At 44.0% G+C, this 21,649-nt stretch overlaps 1 protein-coding gene across 4 annotated transcripts in view; it reads right to left on the reverse strand.

The window, feature by feature from the left end:
• PAS1 (FKBP-type peptidyl-prolyl cis-trans isomerase family protein) overlaps window positions 1-21,649 on the reverse strand; it is a 148,267-nt gene that overhangs the window by 66,635 nt on the left and 59,983 nt on the right. For all 4 annotated transcript variants that reach the window (XM_086822886.1, XM_086822885.1, XM_086822888.1 and 1 more), the window contains exons 8-9: window positions 5,732-5,790; window positions 4,571-4,655 (exon numbers count right to left, since the gene is read on the reverse strand). In XM_086822886.1, the coding sequence (XP_086679012.1) occupies window positions 4,571-4,655; window positions 5,732-5,790 (144 nt within the window). The remainder of the gene's footprint in view (window positions 1-4,570; window positions 4,656-5,731; window positions 5,791-21,649) is intronic.

Consider the following 21,649-nt stretch of genomic DNA (forward strand, 5'->3'; position numbering starts at 1 on the left):
ATGTGACTAGACTTCATACAAACCGGACATGGATATCCCCAGCCGAGCTTTCCCCAAAGCTTCAATACAGAGAGCATTTCTTGAGGATCACTAGGGATGTTTTCATTCAGAGGCCTAGTTATCTTGAGCATTTCTTGAGGATCATAGGGATGGTTCCATTCAGAGGCCTAGTTATCTCCACAGACACATGTCCCACGCTATAACCAATCCCATTGGTCAGCTGAGGATGTTGTCACACCGCCTTTGGATTGAGACAGGCACAGCAGAGGGCATCCGCCAAGACAGACGGATATGCAGGCTATTTAGTACTGGGGAGACTAATCTGAGGAGTATTACATACTTGATGCCTAGTTTACTATGAGATATGTAGATGTTGCCACCGTCTCAGCAGGGAGGGGTTTGGGCCCTTGTCACATGTGATGCATTACTAAGATCAGACATACTTGGGAGTCTGGGACACCTTCTGGAGTCCTCCGAGAGAGAGCACAGTCCCTGCAAAGAGCCAGACGCCCCAACTCCTGGCAATCCAGACTCTCCAGTCGCCAGCTCTAGCTCCTCGCCTTGCTTCAGTGCTATAGAGAGGCAGACCCACAGGTGATAGAAATTGAAGCCAAGCACACAGTTCATGAGGAAGACGACACATTATGAGCCCGGACACATGAGGTTCTTCTACGGCTAACCTTAATGTCCAAACAAGAAGGTCTCCACCCCTATCTATCCTTTCGGCAGCTAGCCTTTTAATTTTTTCATGTTATCCAGTTTACTCATGGATCACATGTAACACGTTTTTCGTCTCATACACCCTTTGAATCTTTTATAGAAGTTAATGGCATCTTTCTCTCTCGACAGCTGCAAATACAGGATATCCTTCAACGATATGGTGAGCTCCCATCACAGAGGGAAGATGCTATGGCTGCTTTGCACTCTATTCTGGAGGAGGATGGTATCATTGTATGACCACATACTTTCATCATATAGCATCACATGGATACTTTAACTTATGTAGCTAGTTTCATACAGTTTTTCTTTCCATGGTTTACTATTCATCATGGATACATTGTAGTTGTTGAAAGGCATGGTGGAGCTAGAGAGAGAGAGAGAGAGAGAGAGAGAGAGAGACTCAATGTAACAAACACAGACAACAATCACTAGAATGAGTGGATGTACAAATGGTGAGAAGAGTGAAGTACAAGGGCTGAATATATAGGAGTGGAGAGAGGATAGATGTGGTGTATAGAATGCCACGTAGGCACACATATCTACCACAAGTGAAGAGATAAGATAAGTGAGTTGGTGGGGGTTCAGACAAGGGCAGACAGCACACATATGAAGCTCCGAAATACCCAACAAACCCCCCTTCAGAGTGAAGATGGAGATGCATCAAAAAAAAACCATCAAAAGCTAAAATGACCTCCAAACTGTACCAGGTCATCTACTAGTCGTGTTCACTATGCCAACTCAGAGACTTAAGTTTGAGCATCACTCAGAGGCTATACTAGGCACTCTCATGGCATCCGTACAAGTGTGGACACAGGCTCCAAGTCTAAGCATGCATGCACGACGACTCAGAGGGCTAGGTGACCACAAACTCAGAGGGCTAGGTGACCACACTACCCACATCCTAGAACCATTGTAGGCCTGATTCATAGGAGCATCACCCTTAGCGGTTTTCACAACCCCCCTGGCGCCTGTCACGGGTTTAAAGGATTTTTCATGGCTCCGGTTATTTAGGTGAACATACACGGGATACTAGGATTAAAAAACACACATGAAAGATATAGGTAATCAATTTTCGGATTACTACTCCGTGCAGAGAACCCATTATTACAACACATATAAAAGTAAGATAAACATTTTTCGGATTTTTCGGAGCCGGAGAAATGGATAGTCTGGGAGAATATCCAAGTGGCGCTACAAGTAAGATAAACATTTTTAGGATTTTTCGGAACCGGGAAAATGGATAGGTGTGCTGGAGAATATCCAAGTGGCATCTGATAGTTTCAAAACGAAACCAAGAGGCTACGTCTTCTGCTCAAGAAGTTACTGCATGCCAATCCGATCAGTGGAGATCTCCAGATGCTGGAAATTGTGTACAATTTTCCGGGTTCGAAAAGAATGACCGTGCAAACGGCCATTATGCCAAAAATGCTTGCACAAAGAAACAATAACTTTCTGCCTATTAATTTTTAGGGATAGGTGTGAACAAGGTATTAAAAATTTCGCAAGGTTTTAAGATCCTCGGAAATTTTCGAAGTGGCTGGATAGGGGCGTGAAAGGAAAAAAGAGACTTAGGATCATAAAAAAATCTTCTCTCTTCTGAATGACGCCACGCGGATGAATTTCCTCCACAACTGGGAATGCCGGGTGCTGCGTGGACGACTCTTTTGCCTTCTTCCTCTGCTCGTGGCACGCGTTTGCCTCTTGCTACTGCACAGACGATTTGCGCATGGCTGCAAACCTGCAGCCTCAACACTCCTTTGCTGCTTTTCTCTGGTGCTGCATGCTGCTTTGCTTGTGCTGTTCCCGTTGTGGTGCCTCCTTCAGCCCATGCTAGAGCTCAATATACTGGTCGCGCCCACGATCTCCAGCCATCTAGGGACTATCTCTGCACTTAAGATTGGCCGGCTCTCTTTGTTGCTTGCTTGCAGCTAGGTCTTAAGAACCTTGATTTGTAACTTTGAATTTGGCTGCACTTTGCGTTGCTTATGTGCTTGTATAACAGCTCAAGAATGGCAGCAATTTGGTGTGTTTGCTGCTTATGCCCTTCTTCTCAACTCTTCTCCTGACTTGCTAAGCCTGTTGTAGCATGAAGATGGGCGACTTGCCTCTGCAGACGATGCTTCTCTGTACTACAGCAATGACGACCTTGAAAGATAGACCTGCTCACAACTGTGCCACTCCCTCGCATGCAACCCTATCACTTCCAGAACTCCAGCCCAACGCTTAAGACTCAAGAGGGAGAAAATGATTAAACTAATCTAGTAAAGTAGAGAAGCATAAACCTAGAGTGCTGAATCAATGAAATGCTATGCGCCTGAGGTGCTCACACTAAAATAAATCCCTAATGATTGTGATTAAAGCAAGATAAGAAACGCGCCTTAGGTGCACGACATTTCTCCAGGCCACTTTCTCAAAAGCAAGCATATGTGAATGACCCCGAGTGTCGTCTTGAGGAGAAAAGGAGTTATTAAAATCCCCACAAATAAGCACATTGGACAACTAAGGATACCAACTCATAAAATGCCACAAATGAGTTTGACAGGCTAAAACTGTACGGGCATACATAGAGCCAAACTCATAGAGCTCCCCATTGAGCATGCACTGCAAATTGCCATCCAGATCATTATAAGCCACTGTAGGCTATAAAATTTTCTTGACCAGCACACAAACACCAAACAAAGAACTCAAGCCAGCACAGTATATACACTAACCACCAAAGAAACCTACCTTGCCAACAACTTCATTCTGGTTATGTTCTTGAAAAAACATGATATCAGGATGCAAACAAGCCTTTCGAGGTTCCAATAATGCTAGTAGTTCCTCCAAGACTCTGCTCTAGTGTATACTTTTCAAAGCCAGAGAGTTTCCAGTGTCAGCATTTCTGCCAGACCACTGCAAGTGTGATAGGATCTGTTTCCAATCCTGAATAAGCCTGGTGGAATACAGACAACCAGGTATTTTACCATTAAAAAGTCCAAGAACAATGCCCCAGTGTGTAGGGATCCAGTTGCCAAATGCTAATGTTCTCATATTTGCACATAAGGTGGCTAGCACGATTGCCCATGGCTGTTTTTGTTGCAGAAAATCGGGAATCATAGTGGCTTCTCTCGCCAAGACATGATAATGCAAGTTAAAAATATTCAAACCACCATGCATCTTAGGCGTACAAATAAGTGAATTTCTATCGATTTCATGAGAATCTCTACTGGACTCGAAAAGGGCTTTCCGCCACCTGAAATAAACAAACAACCGGATAGAATCTCGAAAGAAGAGCAACTGATTCCAAGCATGATAGATAGTCCACAATGCCAAGAATCTGATCCAATCAAGGAAGTCTATATAGTCTGGTAGGGGAGGAGAAAGGCATATTCCACACACACACACATGTATGTGTGTTCATATACATATAGTGCACACACCCGCTCCTCACTATGTTGTGCACCCCCCTGCTGTGGAGAACGTTCCTTGCCACCTTATGCACCTCCAAACCTATGCAGCTCAACAAACCAGCTGCTTCCCACCAGCTTTGCTAACCTTATCCCTCATTTGCAAAAACCTGCTGATTGTCTAAACTCAGAGATATACAGGGATGTCAGCTTGTTGATGCATGAACCTTTTGTTCTTCATGCTGTTAGGTTGTAAAACTGCACCATCCTCATCCAAGACATTCATGGTGTTATCTTAAAAACTGTCCCATCCTCATCCAAGCCACTCAACTAGCTGCTCCTTGTATGTCTTGTTTCTTCTTACCTCTTGACTCAACCAGCTCACATGATTGAGAAAGGTAGTTCACTCAATACCCTTGATAAACAAGTAAATATGCACAGATGTGGGCCAAAACATTGCTCACCTCCTCCTTTCCCAATGTAAAATGGAAAGGTTCATCACTTTGAAGTGGTATGAAGTCATTATCTCCGTGCTCTTTCCAGCTCAGCCTGATTTCAAGTGGAGCCAAACAAATTAACAAAAAACACAGAATGTTGAAAATTTCATAAAAATACCTTCCTTAAATCAGACTGCTAGAATATGTAATCAACAACATCAAACAGAGGAGGTTTTCCAGATGCAAATGCTTCAAACTATGTGAAGCAACTAAAACTAGAGGACTAAGAACACAAGACCAGTAATAGCCACACCACCAGTCATAGTCCCCATCTTTATTTATTACAGCCTGTTTTATCAACAAGATTAGCCTACAATAAATTTTTGAAAACATAACTTGTAGTGGTGGTTGCCGTTGGTGCTTTCGAGGCCTCTTAGGAGTTATCTATGTTCTAGATGTAACCATGTGTGTGTAAGTTTGTGAGCATGCAAGTGCATGTGCATGTGCCTATTGAGCAGACATGACCAAAGGGCACATGCACTTGCATGCTCATAAACTTTGGAGGGCTTCTTTATTTGTACAGTGAAGTAATAGAACAAAGCCTTTACAAAAAAAAGCATGTGCATGTGCCCATGCACCCCATGCTCATGTGTGGGTGTGTGCATGTGCGTGTGAGCATATGAACAATCTTTTGCCTACCATGACAAGTAAATTTTGTGCTTTTACTTCCTTAACAAAACCATCTACAAAATGTAGCAACTACTTTGTAGTGGAAAAAAGATTTAAAAATTTGTTGATATTGAGGAGTGTTAAAAGGTGTTACCCCACCTTATAGTAAGCTAGAAAATGCATGCACACAACCCCTAGCAAAGAAGCATATTGTAGTTTAGACAGTGTCCCTGTACAGTTTCTAAACATCCAAGCACATACATGATTATGCTATTGAATATTTTTACAGCGTCAAAACATCGTTAGAGAACCTTAAATGCTTCCAATACATACAAGAGCCATACAAGAGCTACGTGAAAGTGCACATTACAAGCATGGGTAATGAGACATAGTCTCTAGATCATATTGATATTTGGCATGGGGTATTATTTTTTAAGGTTAATATTAATAAAACAATGGGTGTGTAGGTTAAGTCTTTGCAAGCATCAAAGTGCATTCCCAAAAAAAAAAAATACTCACCAGACTCTAACCTCGTATGGTTGCCTCGGAGTTTCCCAACCTTCACCTTCTCTCATAACCTATAAAAGTAAGACCATTGATCAACTTTCTCAATGGCAACCTTGCAGTTGGCTCTCACATTCAAATGAGTGCAGCTAAGCAGTTGACTTTCTCGGTGCCACAAAAGGGAGAAAATATGTTAAGTTGATATTTTCAAACAATCAACTCCTATTTGATGCATAACAAAGTTTTTTATAAAACTATCAACAAGAAAAATGATTGAACTCAAAAGATTAAGTTTTAAACTCCCTAAGGACTACGACCAAACGCTGAGAGTCCACCCCCCCCCCCTCCTTCACATGTCCCTCTGCCTCACACCCCCACTTCACCGAGCTCTCCTTGTACCCCTTCGCCCAGCATCGCAACCCCACTTCACCCAACTCTACATGCGCCCCCGCCTTCTTTTTGTGTTGTATCCCCTTGCACCCCCATTGGCCTTCCCTCATATGTTGGCAAATGGGCCACATTGCCAGAGCCTCTCCCCGACGGCATGCCGCCACCGGCCATCCCTCTCACTAGCACGAGACCTTGTCCCCCAGCGCAAGAGCCCTGCTTGATCATCGCATGTGGCAGCCGCCTACCCCCCTCCAATCCCCTCTTCCCTCTCCCCTATTAGGTTTTCGGGCAAATAAATAAAGCATAGAAAGCACAATCGAGCTGCTCAAGTGTAGAGAGGGTGAAGCACACAAACTTCCACAAGTTGCATTCCTTGATAAGAAAGCAACTACACACCTTTTGTACAAAGATAATGAGCGGTCCATGTCGCCATTTGTATGGTAGTGATGTGTGGACAAAGACTAATAATGGGACGGGGCACTTTTTCCCTCCTTAGGAGGTTTTTTCCCCGAGCATGTTTACATACTCTTATGAGGGAGTGTGCCGCTTACCCAACCCCCCCCCCCCCCTCAAAACCCCCTTTCCATCTCCCCTATTAGGTTTTCGGGCAAAGAAATAAAGCATAGAAAGCACAATCGAGCTGATCAAGTGTAGAAAGGGTGAAGCACACAAACTTCCACAAGTTGCATTCCTTAATAAAAAAGCAACTAAACACCTACTATACAAAGATAACGAGCAGTCCATGTCACCATTTATATGGTAGTGATGTGTGAACGAAGGCTAACAATGGAACGGGGGCACTTTTTCTCTCCCTAGGAGGTTTTTTGCCACGGGCATGTTTACACACTCTTATGTGTGAGTGTGTAAGTGACCTTATCATGTCACTTCACTTGTACTTTATGCATTCTCATCAATCTACATTGAGTGTTGTGCTTCTCTCTATCTTTACTTGGTTGCTACATCTTTGTGTGTGTTGCCACCTTTGCCTCCACTCCAACAATGGGTATCACAGCAGGTTCTCTTGGCTCTCGCCTCCCTTGTTTGCTCTCATCATCACCTCCTCGAGCTGCTCTTCTGATTGCCTCAGATTGATGTGGAGGAGGTGTATCCGAAAGTGTGTCGCTAACTTCGTTAACGGAGTTTTTGCGCCTTTCAGTATGTTTCGGGCGCGTTGCCCATTTGCATGCTATGAGGTTTTTGCAGACATCCTGAAGGACGAACCGTCTTTGGTTTTCTACAGTACAGTAGCATAAATTTGGTGTGCATATGCCATAAGTGTTACAAGGCCAGCATTGCAACTTCTCCATCATCATCGACATCGCATCTTCGAGCTCATCATCAACAGCTTCATCAGCATCACCATCATGGTCATCGACTTTTGCGTTCTTGCTCTAGTAACGTTTATACACTCTACACTCCGCCACTTTTCATACACTTGAGAGGTCTCTTCGTCCTCATAAGTGATTTGCTGGCAGCCATCTCGATTGCAATCAATGGGCATTGAAAATACTTACAGGTTATTGAGATATTTATAGTTTGTGTCAACGATTTGTTATTTACACGCTAAAAAGGGAGGCAAGGATATATTTGGGATACTTTCAACTCAAGATAAGATTGATGGGACCAACTACCAGTTATGGTTCTATATGATGCATCATGTATTGGTTGCCAAAGGGCTTTAGAATGTGAGGCACACCATGTCTCGTCAGTACAGTGGATAGTACAGGTACTTCAAATGATGATACTAGTTCAGATGTAACTATGGCATCCACCTCCGTACCTCTCACAACGAAACAAGTCAGGTGGGATGCACAGGCACATGCATTGGTGGCACTTTCCATAAAAAAGAGCATTATTCCTCATATTCGCTCATGTTAAACTGTCGTGCAGGCTTTGGATGCCCTTGTTATGGTTAACTAGGTGCATAACGAGACATGTGTGGCCTACTTGTGCAAGCAGTTAGAGCCCAAGCATATGAATAAAGGAGACTTGATGAATGAGTTTCTCACAAGGATCAAAGATCTCAAAGAGCAGCTTGCATGTATTGATAAGGCGTATTCGGACAGTTCATTGGTGTCTACTGTTCTCCCAACTTTACCGGATTCATACAAAGGTTTTGCATCCACACTTTGGCTCACAATGAAGGGTAAGCCAAGTGCCCTTATGTTTGATGAGTTAGTTGCAGTGCTTTTGCAAGAAGAGCGATTCCGGAAAAAGCGAACTCAGTATGCATATGGAAAATCAGGTATTGGCTGCCAATCAAAAAGGTAAAGGCAAAGCCTTCTCTTAGGGCGACTACAAGCCAAAGGCAAAATAAGGCCAATCTTCTAGCAAGAATGCCAAGAAGGAGGCGATAAGCCTAAGAAGAAAAACAAATACAACTATTGTCGAAAGCTAGGTCATTATATCAATGAATACAGAAAGAGACTACATAGTAATGTATGTGGCCCTATGAGGACACCATCGATCAGGGGATATCTCTACTTTATGACTTTTATTTATGACTACTCCACACACACCTGGGTGTATCGTTGAAGGCAAAGGCAGAGGTTTTTACATGCTTTAGACACTTCGTTTCTATGGCTGAAAAATTTTGTGCATGTAAAGTTAGCACTCTTCGTACAGATCAAGGGGAGGGAGTATATGTCAAATGAGTTTCATGCATATATGGTTGAAAGAGTCATAAAATTTCAATGCATGGTGCCTTACAGACCTCAGCAAAATGTTATGGCCAGAAGGAAAAACAAATCTCTCATGGGAATGGCATGTTGCATGGTTAAAGGCCACGATTTGCCTTCTGCTTTTTGGTTGGAGGCAGTTATGTATGCCACTTATGTGCTAAACAAGTACCATACCAAGGCCTTGCAAACAATTACCCCTTCTAAAGCCCGAAATGGCAAAAGCCCTCTGTCGCTCATTTGCGTATTTTTACTTGTCTTACTTATGCTTTTGCGCCTGAGCAACAATGCAATAAGCTGGATGATAAGAGGGTAAAATGCATTTTTGTGGGATACCACTGAAAAAGCAAAGGATATAGACTTTACCATCCGGCCACAAGGCGGATTTTGGTAAGTAGAGATGTTGCCTTTGTTGAGAACTCAGCTCAACCCATGCTTTTATGCAAAAAAAACAGCAAAATGTATGGTCATAGGACATCTTTGATACACTCCTACCTTTGTACAATGTTGAACAGCCATATATGGAGCAAATGAATGCTCCACAAGGTGCTGCAAAACAGTCCATACCAGTTGACAAAAATCAGCTCAAATTTCAGCCCACAGATCAGGCTATTGATGAGGCAATTGTGGATGACGCGATGAATAAGGAAAGGACACCATACAAACATCCAAGCATATGCCAAAATGGTTGGTGCAGACATTGCCGGACAGAAAATTGGCTACTCCTTTGCCTAGCGAGACACGTGTAAGTTCTCATCATGGATCTTATTCTTTTGTGGAATCACGCTCTCATTGCCAGTATATGCAATGAAAAGGAACCTCTTTTCTTTGAGGAAGCACAAGAAAATGATCATTGGATACAAGCCATGCAAGATGAATACGACACAATTCTCAAAAATGACACTTGGTATTTGGTGGAGTTGGCTCATGGTAAAAAGGCCATTGGTATGAAGTGGGTTTATAAACTTGAGCGTAAAGCTGATGGTAGCATTGACCCTACAAGGCAAGGCTTATTGCAGAGGGTTTTGCTCTAGAAAAGGACATAGATTATGATAAGACCATTGCTCCCACGTCTCATATGACTACAATCCGGTGTATTATTACATTGGCAGCACATCATGAATGGAATGTACATTAGTTGGATCTCAAGACTGCTTCTTGAATGGCGATTTGCATAAGGAGGCTTATGTATCTCAGTCTCGTCGTGGTTTTGTTCAAAAGGAACAAGAGTCTAAAGTACACAAAAGGCTCCCAAAGTATAGTATGAGAAGATAAATGCATACTTGTTTGCAAATGGTTTTTGCAATAGTCCAACTAAGAGTACTCTCTATGTAAAGATGAGTAAGAATTGTTTTTGGGTCATCATTTTATACATTGATGACATGCTGCTCACATGCTCTAATAAGGACAAGATTCAACCCTTGTGGCTGAATTAAATGTGTCATTTGAGATGACAGATGTGGGCTCGTTGCATTATTATTTAGGCATGCAGTTTATGCCTAGCGTGATAACAATATTGTGATGTTGTAGTCAAAGTACATACAGAAACTTCTTATACAATTTGGTCTTGAATAATATAAGCTTATTGCTATACCAGTAGAGACAGGCGCTAGGCTCAGTCTCCAAGATGCAAGTGAACCATTTAATACATCACTTATCCGTAGGATGTCGGGTGCCTCATCTACCTATGCACAATACAAGGCTAGACATTCAGCTTAGGGTCTCCCTATTAAGCAAGTTTATGCACGGTCCCAAAAGCAAGCATTGGCAGGCTACCAAGCAAGTATTCTAATACTTACATGGCACTCAGTCCCTTGGGTCATTCTATGCTGAGAGAGGTGATATTCAACTACATGCTTTCAATGACTCCACACGAGCCGGATGCTATGACACGTGAGTGTCCACTAGTGGATTTTTCTTTCATCTTGGTGATTCATGTATATCATGGCTCAGTAAGACGCAGCCACCAACGGTGGCCACTTTAACCTGTGAAGTAGGGTACAGGGTAGCTTTTACAGAGCGGGTGTGGAGTGTGTGACTTGGACAGCTTTTGGCATATCTTGGTGTTGGACAGCGATCCCCCACCTCCATCTTCACTAACAGTCACAGTGGTCGTTGCCAGGAACCCAGTATTTCATGCTCGCACAAAGCACATTGAGGTGCATTATCATTATGTCAGGGAGAGGATCACTGTAGAAGAGACTAGCTTGGCTTCTATCTCTACACATGACAATGTAGCAGATATGTTCACCAAGGCTCTCTCACAAGAGAAGTTAGAAGCTTTTTGCAAAGCTTTAGGCTAATTGCCATTTGGGGATTGATCAGCCACATGATCTTTGTACATGTTCACATCATCACTACAAGGGGGATTTGTAGCCATTTATATGGTAGTGATGTATGGATGCAAGTTAATAATGGGACAGGACACGTTTTCCCTCCTTGGGAGGTTTTTCCTCCCACGCGTGTGTACACACTCTTATAAATGTGTGTGTAACTTATCATGTCACTTCACTTATGCTTCACTCATTCTCATCAATCTACTTTGAGTGTTGTGCTTCTCTGTATCTATGCTTGCTTATTGCATGTGTATGTATGTGTGCTACCTTTGTCTCCACTCCAAAAGTCCAACCTCACAGCACGATGTGTCACACTTACTCCATTGTTGGTTTACATGGTACTAGGGTGATGGCTATATGGGTAAGAGAAAGCAAAAAAGAAAGATATATTAAACCTCTTCGAAAGACCCAATGGATCCATGAGACCAAAAGTGATACAGTAGTGTCTATGTAATCTCATCATGGTACAAAAGAAAACAAAACTAGAGCTATGAGCTGGGAATGTCAAATCCGAACCAGCCTATGGAGCTAGCCCCCCGGTGGGGGGCCATCAAGGATATCAAGCATGGGGGTAGCCTATAGAAGGCTCTGAGATCCACTCGACGTAGGAAGGAGAGAGAGAGAGAGAGAGAGAGAGAGAGAGAGAAGAAAGAAAGTTATACTAATGTCTTCAAAAGACCCAAAGGGTCTATGAGACCAAAATGATGTATACATAATGTGCATGAAATCTCGTCATGGATGAAATAAGAAAAAGCAACATTAAACTAAAGAGAGAGAGAGAGATGAAAAAGCTATAGGGTGAGCTAGATTGCATAACTCAATGATGATACAAGAATTATTTTAATTCAGTTTTTCGAGGACTTCCCGAGTAGAGAATCCTTGACTCACACACAGGATAAGGAGAACACCCCGTTGCAGCCAACCGGCACCCACTGCCCCAGCAACAAAGAAAGACAATGGCATCGTGGTTGCATTCATATTGAGAGGGTTCTTCAAGCGCTTGACCGGCAAGTCGGATGGCATGCGAGGGGCATTCCTTCATCCTTGGATCCCCCCCGGACCCTTCCTTTCCAGGAAGAACAAAAGATTTTCTTGGCATTTTAGGCCTCCAATGTGGCTTTCCCCCTCCCCCTCTGAACCTCCCTCCGAGAGCAACCAGCCATGGAGGGAGTTTCCCCTTTCATGTTTTTGTATACATTGATTGCATTTTTGCAATGTTTCTACTCTGCCAATCTAATAGGGTTTTTCATTAACTAATGAAAGGATCTTCTCTTTTTTTCTTTTTTCTTTTTTTTTGTGTGTGTGTGTGTGTGTGTGGGGGGGGGGGGGGGGGGGGGGGGGGGGGGAGATGAAACTTCTTAGTGATGTTTGACTATTAACCCATCATATGTAGTGTTGGAATTGTCAGAGTCTTAGTGGTGTGACAGGTTATTAGGTCTTTTAGGTGTGAACCACCTCTTAGTAAGAGTCAAAAGATAGGGCCTTGGTGCCTATAAAAGGGTATTGTACTTGGTGGTTTCATTATGCTTTCATAATACAATCATGCTTGTGTTGTGCCCATTGCTTCTCTCTCTCACTCTCTCCTCCATCTCTCGGCACCATGTAAATCTCCAACATGGAGTGCTTATTCCAGTACTCTAGAGAAAATGTTGAGCTAACCAAACTCTCGCAGTGCAAAGAAGAAGATGGATCAAGCTCGAGCTCCCGCTTGCTCACATAGCAGCCCCCACCCATTTGTTGTGCCCCATTGAGTCCCCTTTCAGCACGCCCTACTCCTAGCTACCCTTGCCCATTTTCTTGCCCTAAGCTCCACACCCCCCCCCCGCCATGTTCATGTTGCTCCGCCTTGCACCCCCCTCTATTCGTGATCCCCCTCTTGGCCCCTCCTTTTCCGTCCCCCTCCCCATTTTGGTTTTTCACTCTACCAGTGCAAAGAAGAAGATGGATCAAGCTCGAACTCCCGCTTACTCACATAGCAGCCCCCACCCATTTTTTGTGCCCCATTGAGTCCCCTTTCAGAACGCCCTACTCCCACCTACCCTTGCCCATTTTCTTGCCCTAAGCTCCCCCGTCCTCTTGCATGTGGCCTCCACACACCCCCACCCCCCCCCACCCCGACAATCCCCCCTTCCCCACTTGTTTCCCGCCTCTTGCAATCCACTCTAGTTGGCAAGGAGGGGCATAATTGTCCAGTTTATTAGTGATGGATATATCCAGAGTAAGTTTGAATTGAACACCCTCGCAGCGAAGACCGTGTCATTGAGCATGCTAGCAATGCGACCTCATAGGTATACTTCACCAAGTGGAAGCATGGTTCTCTCCGGACTCAAACCCGTTGGTATAGGTGTTGCATGTGTGGAAGCCTTGCTATACTGATCCACAGCCCTAAGCATGATTAAGAACATTGATGCCGATTAACACATGATTAAGACAGAGGGGAGAGAAGAAGAGAGAGATTGGGTGTCAAGGTTTTCTATATTAATATGGTACAAAAAGGTCACGTAGATGCTTGTACATGACTTAGGCCTATGGTCAACTCCATAGGGGTGAACCTGGCCCTTCTACATGACTTCTACTGATGCTGTGGAATGAATGAATGATGAACTACTGAATTGATGATGTGATCATTGCTGAATTCGGAATTATGCTTATATATATATATAAGCTGAGGTATGCAATCGGCCAACTGCTAATTCTTGTCGGCCTGCTGTGGACAAGAACCTAAATGAAATACTTCATTAAATATGCCTTTTGACTGCTGCCCCTGCCACACCTGTTGCCCACCTTCTAGCCCTTAGCCAACTGATATATAGAGGCTTGCTGCCAGCCCACATACCCCCATGTACCTTCCCATGATTCTGCTGATGTTAATGTTGACAATGATGAAGATAATGATGCCGTAGATAATGCTGATGTTGCTACTGACAATGATGGTACTGATATTGATACTACTGCTAATGGAGATGCTTCTGATGGTACTTAAACTACTGGATTAGTCAAGGATTAAGATGTTCATGCTAAAAATTAAGCCATGGCATGAGAGTGCACGTGACATTCCCTTCTGCTAAACTTGATGACGGGGTGGACACTGTGTCATCCTTCCTCGCTGCACTTCTACTGACTTTGACTTACTGACTTCGACTTTAACATGCTATTGACTTTTGACTTTAACTGATATTTTTGTCTGAACACCTTCACTCCTGATCTCTACTTCCAAGTCTTGCTGAAGAATTGAGCATTTGTGCAACTGTTGTCCCCTTGCCTGCTTTCTCTTACTCTTAACAAAGTGTCGGGTCACCTGCCGGAACAAATCATGCCTGTTGCTAGGCCTTTGGAACTAATCTGAGAGCTTAATGATGTATTGGTTCTATGTACATACCCTCAGGGAATGCTTCCATCTACTACCCTGCTACATTCGTGCTGGAACTATGCACCTTCCTTGGGACAATGCTTAGTGGACTGAGCCTGAATGCTCTGATACCAATGTTGCATGCACGGAAGCCTTGCTGTACTAATCCACAGCCCTAAGCTTGATTAAGAACATTGACGCCGATCACATGATTGAGACAAAGGCGAGAGAAGAAGAGAGCGATTGGATGTAAGGTTTTCTATATTAATATGGTACAAAAAGGTTAAATAGATGCTTGTACATGACTTAGGCCTATGGTCAGGACCCTGGCCCTTCTACATAACTTTTACTGATGCACTTTTGACTGCTGCCTCTACCACACCTGCTGCCCAGCTTCTAGCCCTTAACCGACTGCGGTACAGAGGCCTGCTGCCAGCCGACAGACCCCCTGTACCTTCCATGATGCTGCTGATGTTAATGTTGACGATGATGAAGATAATGCTGCTGTAGATAATGCTGATGTTGCTACTGATGGTGATGGTACTGATACTGATTCTACTGCTAATGGAGATGCTTCTGATGGTGCTTAACTGCTGGATTATTCAGGGATGAAGATGTTCATGCTAAAGATTAAGCCAGGGCACGGGCGTGCACGTGACATTAGGAGTGTCACAGGATTCATGGTCTCACAGCTTGTCGTCTATCAGCCTAAAAAGCTAACCAATCACAAACTATCCACAACCTGCTGCTCATGAGGCTGCATCTACTGTACATCATGCATGTCCACAGCCAAAGCCACCCCATCACGATGTTTAGCCCTAGGAACAGTCCAAAAGTGTACATGTGATCAATAGCTCAAGGCCCTGGTGAAGAAGCAAGAAGTTGATTACCCTGTTGTGCATGATCATAGTAACAGCGCTTTTTGTACAGAAACCTATGCCCAAACAGTTTCTTAAAAAATTCCAAACAAACTATATAAAAAAAGCAGGCTTCCAACTTTAACCCTCACTTACTCCACTTTAAGGTATTAAAAAACACAAAACATGTGTCTCTGCGCTTTTTTTATGCCCAAATTGTAACTCTCACATGTGCTCTCATTTGATCACCCAAGTTGTAGCTCTCGTAAAACGTGTGCTTTTTTTAAATCGCCCATATTGCAGCTGTCACGCCAAATTTGCCTCAGACCTTGCTTCTTTTTGAAGCATGGTGCAAGAGCAAGAGACTTCTATAACATACCATGTATGCCGCCTCTTCAATAGGTGCACCCAGCTGAACCATACACAGGGCCATGTAGAAGTGCCTGCGCCAACACCATACATGCACATATATGTATGCATGCATGTAGGTATGTACACATACACATACACACTTGCATATGCTTATCTTTATTTGTATACACACTTTCATATTCTCCTGGCCGACCAACAGTCGGCCAGTCAATAAGTTTATTGCAAAGCCTATAAAAAGCAACTTTGCTCATTGTTTAGACGATTCAGTCCAGCCAGGACTGAGTCATAACATGGACATGAAGTCTGTTGATGTAGGCTGCTGCAAAAATGAACATGCTAGGCCCTTCAATTTCGCCACGGGATGCCCCAAAAAAATGAACATGCTAGGCCCTTCAATTTCAATGCAGGAGCTCGATTTTTGCAAAAGCCCCAATTTTTCAAGAATGCAGGGGTTGTAATTTGATGATTGTTCACTAAATTTCAAAAAAGCCCCGATTTATAATGCTGTGGGAGCTTCAATTATGCAAAAAACCCCCAAATTTCTGATTGTGCAAGAGCTTTAATTGAAGGATTTTACCATTAATTTGGAGAAGCCCCAAATCTGATTTTTTACCAAGTACATGTTTTTATAGGTTGCAAACCTTTATCTTTTGACTCTCACAAATCACACTCACATATGGGGACATGACACATGGCACACACTTATCTTATCCAGATAAAAGGGTGTTCACACACATGTAGCCACACTTACACATACATGAGGTGTTCACACCTATACAAACACATATAGATAGTTACACACATACTGACACGTACAGAGGGTGGAGCTAAATTGCACGACTCAAAGGTTGATTGATTTGATTGATATTTTGAAGTACACCAAGTACATGTTTTTATAGGTTGCAAACCTTATCTTTTGACTCACACAAATCACATCCACATATGGGGACATGACACATGGCACACACTTATCTTATCCAAATAAAAGGGTGTTCACATACATGTAGGCACACTTACACATACATGAGGTGTTCACACCTATACAAACACGTATAGATAGTTACACACATACTGACACGTACAGAGGGCAGACATATAGGACACGAGACTCCCAAATACCCAACAACCATACTACTAGACCTCAAATTCCCACCCATAAATAAATTGTTTCCAATGTTTGAGGGCAGCAAATCTCTAAGAGCTGCCGAGAGGTCAAAAACTCGTCATCACTGTGGGTAGAATGTACCTGGCAAATTCCAACAAGTGACCACACCTCATATGTTGTAGTCAGGATCTCCCAATCGAGTATTTCGGCCACTTTGGTGGGACCTAATCGGATGCCCTTTGAATCGAGCAACTTCACCACTTTTTCGATGTCAACGTCATGCTGCTCTACTGTACCGGAGAATGCAAGTATATCATCCAAAAAGATAGACACACTTGCCTATCAAGTCCCTAAAGACATGCATCATCATGTGGTTAAATGTTTCCAAAGCGTTTGTCAACCCGAAGGACATCACCACAAACTCAAAGTGTGCCAATTCAGTGTGGAATAATGTTTAGGGAATGCCCCCCTCTACTATACATACCTGATGGTACCCACTCTTTCGGTCAAGTTTTGAGAAAGCCTCAACCTCTCTAATATATAATTAATACAAGGCATCGGGAACTTGCTCTTTACTGTCAGCTTATTGAGAGAGCGGTAATCCACACAAAGTCGGGAGGATCCATCCTTTCTCTTGATGAAAAAGCATCGACACTGCAAAAGGAGACACTAGCACGTATAAAACCAGACTGAAGCAATTTGTGGAGTTGACGTTCCAACTCCATTTCCATAACCTTGTTGAAACGGTACGGAAACTTGCTTCATGGTTCCCAACTAGGAAGGAGATCAATCTTATGATCCTTTGGTTTAGATAGGGAGGGCTTGGGAGGGAGGTTGTCTTGAAGGAGGATTTTCTAGATCCGATCATATAGGGCCTTGTACTTCTCAGAAGCACTGGCAATTGCTTGCATGGTCTGAACATAGATCACCACACACTGTATGCCTTTCTGAATCCCCCGTTTAGCCCAGCTCACACTTGATGATCACAGAAGTCTTGGACACATTCCAGAGAATCTGAAAATTGTGACCCCACATATACAAATTCTGATATGTAAATTCACACAAATGTCAAATTCTGATATATATTAATTCAATACATACTTAAATTACACCCCCTATGCGAGACATTATGGGATGAGTCTATCTCAGATGCTTCCCATAGCCTACCATTTCTCCAGTTCCACACTTTTATCAGATATGCCTTTTTTTGGCAATCGTTTCAGGCCACTAGTTCCTCTTTGGCCACATGTTATAGCTAGTTGTTTTTTAGTTTATGCTTTTTGTTTTCTACTCGGGACATTTAGTTTCCTTCAGTTTTGGATGTATTGGTACTTTTGTCTCATACGCCACTTTGGCCTCTTAGAGACGTTAATATATAATTTCATTTCATTTCATTTCTCTCATAGATCCAGATCCAGGACATGCTCCACCGCCCCATCGAGCTACCTTTCCACGTGACATAGCTGAGGGAGACCTCTCGGCCATACTCATCAACCCCGTGCTTGACATTTTGGAAAGTGGTATACCATCTACTCGGAGCTGATGTTGTTCCCATGTTTTTATGTTCTTAGTATTCCATGACGAGTTTCCATGGACAATTTTGTATCACCCCAGTGAGAGAGCTATATTTATGTTTTCATTCTATTTTATTTTCCATTCCATGATGAGATATGCCATGGACATTATTGTACCACTTTTGTCTCACATGCCCATTGGGTCTTTAGTAGACGCTTAATATATCTTTCTTTCTTTTTCAGAGGTTGAGACGGAGGAGCATTACATATGCCATTGCCCAGTATACTATGAGATCCGCGGGAGGTTTCACTGTCTATTTCATGAGGGATTCAGTCCACTCTCCAAGATCATTGACTTCCAAGACCAGCGTTGCTTCGGCCTCTTCCTCCTTGACCTCCGCAGACACAGGGACACCTTCTTGAGACACAGTGCCGATTCACAAAACAGGGGATATGCTCGATCCGAGCAACTACAGGACGGTTATGGTTGGCCACGTGCTGGCCAAACTCTATGGTGCAGTGCTGGAGCAGGAGCTTAGCTTATATGCTGAGCGAGCAGGTTTACGCTCATCAGGGCATGCAGGCTTCAGGAGAGCTTTCTCTACCACTGACCATGTATTCACTTTGAGATGTATGATTGATCAGGCCAGAGTGAGGAAGAGAAAGCTCTATTGCTGCTTTGTGGATTTCCGCAAGGCATTTGACACAATACCACGAGAGAGGCTCTTTCAGCGCCTGCAGTCTCTTGGCATACCAGCAGATATGACATGGGGCATCTATGCATTATATGAGCAAGTTTTTGGGCGAGTCAGATGTCCAGGAGGTATGTCCGAGACTATTGCTAGCACCATTGGTGTGAAGCAAGGATGCCCACTTTCCCCCACGCTATTTGGGTTATACATTGATGAGGTGGCTGACTTCATTACACGGGGAGGCGGAGATGGAGTTGATTTAGCAGGTACCTCAGTACATATTATGCTCTATGCTGATGATATTGTATTAGTGTCTGAGTCCCCCGGTGGTCTACAGCAGCATCTACATGCACTCCATGATTTCTGCACACAGAGGGGTCTTACTGTGAACCTTGGGAAAACCAAGGTTATGGTCTTTCATACATCGAGACAGGGCAGGAGTCAGCTGACATTCACTCTCGCAGGATGCCAGGTGGAGGTGGTGACATCATACGTGTACCTAGGGGTTACCTTCTCTGCAGCAGCCACACGCTTTACCATGGGTTCAGCAGCCAAAGCTAGATTGACACGGGGATATGCAGCATTGGCTATGCTAGAGAGACAGTGCCACCAGGCGCATTTTCAGGAGCCCCGGACGAAGGGGTGGCTATTTGACACATTAGTCACACCGGCATTGATGTATGGAGCAGCAGTATGGGCGCCAGGCCTTGCTACCCATTGGTGGACACAGATAGAGAGACCACAGGCCCTCATGATGGCACGCATGATATGCAGCAAACCGTCAGTACCTCATGACATTATCCGAGCAGAGTTTGCTGCGCCTCCTATGATGGTAGAGGCCATATTTCAGACTATATGCCTGCTAGACAGATTCAGAGAGATGCCACAGGACAGATTATCATACAGAGCTTTTCAGGCATCTAGACAGTTGGCTGAGGCAGGAGACAGAGGATCATGGTATGCACAGGTCACACATTGGTTCTCACAGCATGGCCTAGACATGGATCATCTACCACCATTCCAGTATGACAGGGATGCACCACATATCCGTCTCTCTCATAGTGAGAGGAACAGAGTATTGAGACAGGATCTATGGCAGCTCTATACACGAGAGACATGGATATCGCCTACACAGCCTCTTCCACCGAAGATGCTATACTACAGAGATCACTTCATGAGTATCACTGATGATGGATTTATAGAGAGGCCTAGATACATGGAGGGCTTTTTACCACACGGCTCCCGAGTGGCTATTGGTCAGCTCAGAGTTTCATCACACCGATTGGAGATTGAGACTGGCAGAGCAGCACGGATCCCCCGAGAGGAGAGGGTATGCAGATTGTGCAGAGAGGAGGTGGAGAGTGAGGAGCATTATGTATGCAGATGCAGAGCATATACAGCCATCAGAGAGAGATATCCCATTTTATTCAGAGAGCCACATTCCCTACGCCAGATCTTTGAGGCAGCAGACCAGCGCATACTGGGGAGATACATTCTAGACATACAGCGCCACAGAGAGACATTATTACAGGTTCAGACAGCTCCAGAGGGGGGGCGACAGACACAGATTACTACATTTTTTCAAAGATCCATACCCCTCCCAGCCCCTACATGGCAGGGAATTACTCTCCAGAGAGCAGAGACACTTAGAGCCCGCAGGAGACAGAGGACACCTGGCTTTCGGACACCACGCCTATACCAGAGAGAGATGACAGAGATCAGAGCTCAGTTTCACAGAGAGGGTGAGGAGCGACTGGCTCGCTTCAGAGCACACCCAGGCATGTTCTTCAGGGAGCTGTGGACACCCCCTTCACTGATGTATACCATTTTATACCCCCAGTATGGTACAGGATGGAGCTAGCTAGGTTGCATATCATGATTGTATACTCCATGCATATAGCTTTGCATTCTCCTAGTAATAGAGCTCCATCCCCTACACACCCAGATTCAGCTTTTTTATTCAGTACTTTTTCATTTTGTTGGGATGACAGAGGATACCCCATACATGTACTCCGATTTGTCTCATAGGCCGAGTTCGGTCTTTTGGAAGACGTTAATAAAATCTCTCTCTCTCTCTCTCTCTCTCTCTCTCTCCCCCCTTCTTCCCTCTCTCCCTTCCTTCATCCTCCCCCTTTCCCTGCCTGTGAACCCCGATCACCATCCCTGGGCCCTAATGGGGACTTGAACCCCCCACCCTATTTCATCCATTTCTTCTCTTTCTCTCCCACATATTTACCTGCTCCTTTCAAACATTCCCTCCCTCTACAATGGGAGGGTCTGTAGATGACAAAATCAGCTAGCTTGATCATATCCTTAGGGATCTTATCAAGGACCATAAGAAGACATTGGACAACACCATCACCGCCATCAAGGACTGATTGACGCGCATGGGGAAGCTGGAGGTCGAAGCGGAAATATGGAAGGAAGAGAAGCTTACCATGCAAGAGGAGTGGGAGAAGGAAAAGCTCGCCATGCAGGAGGAAATCAACCTTTTGAAGGGCAAAGTGGCATCCTTACGCGATCGTCCACGGGAGGAAAGAGAGACTCTTGAGGTGGACAAAGAGGCGACTACAGACACTAGGCATACCTTCAGACATGATGTGGGGCATATACAAGCTATATGAGCAGGTCTTTGGGAGA

Source organism: Cibotium barometz, chromosome 29 (genome assembly GCF_041138505.1).
Source record: "Cibotium barometz isolate CiBa-2024 chromosome 29, ASM4113850v1, whole genome shotgun sequence".
In the NCBI taxonomy this organism is placed as follows: domain Eukaryota; kingdom Viridiplantae; phylum Streptophyta; class Polypodiopsida; order Cyatheales; family Cibotiaceae; genus Cibotium; species Cibotium barometz.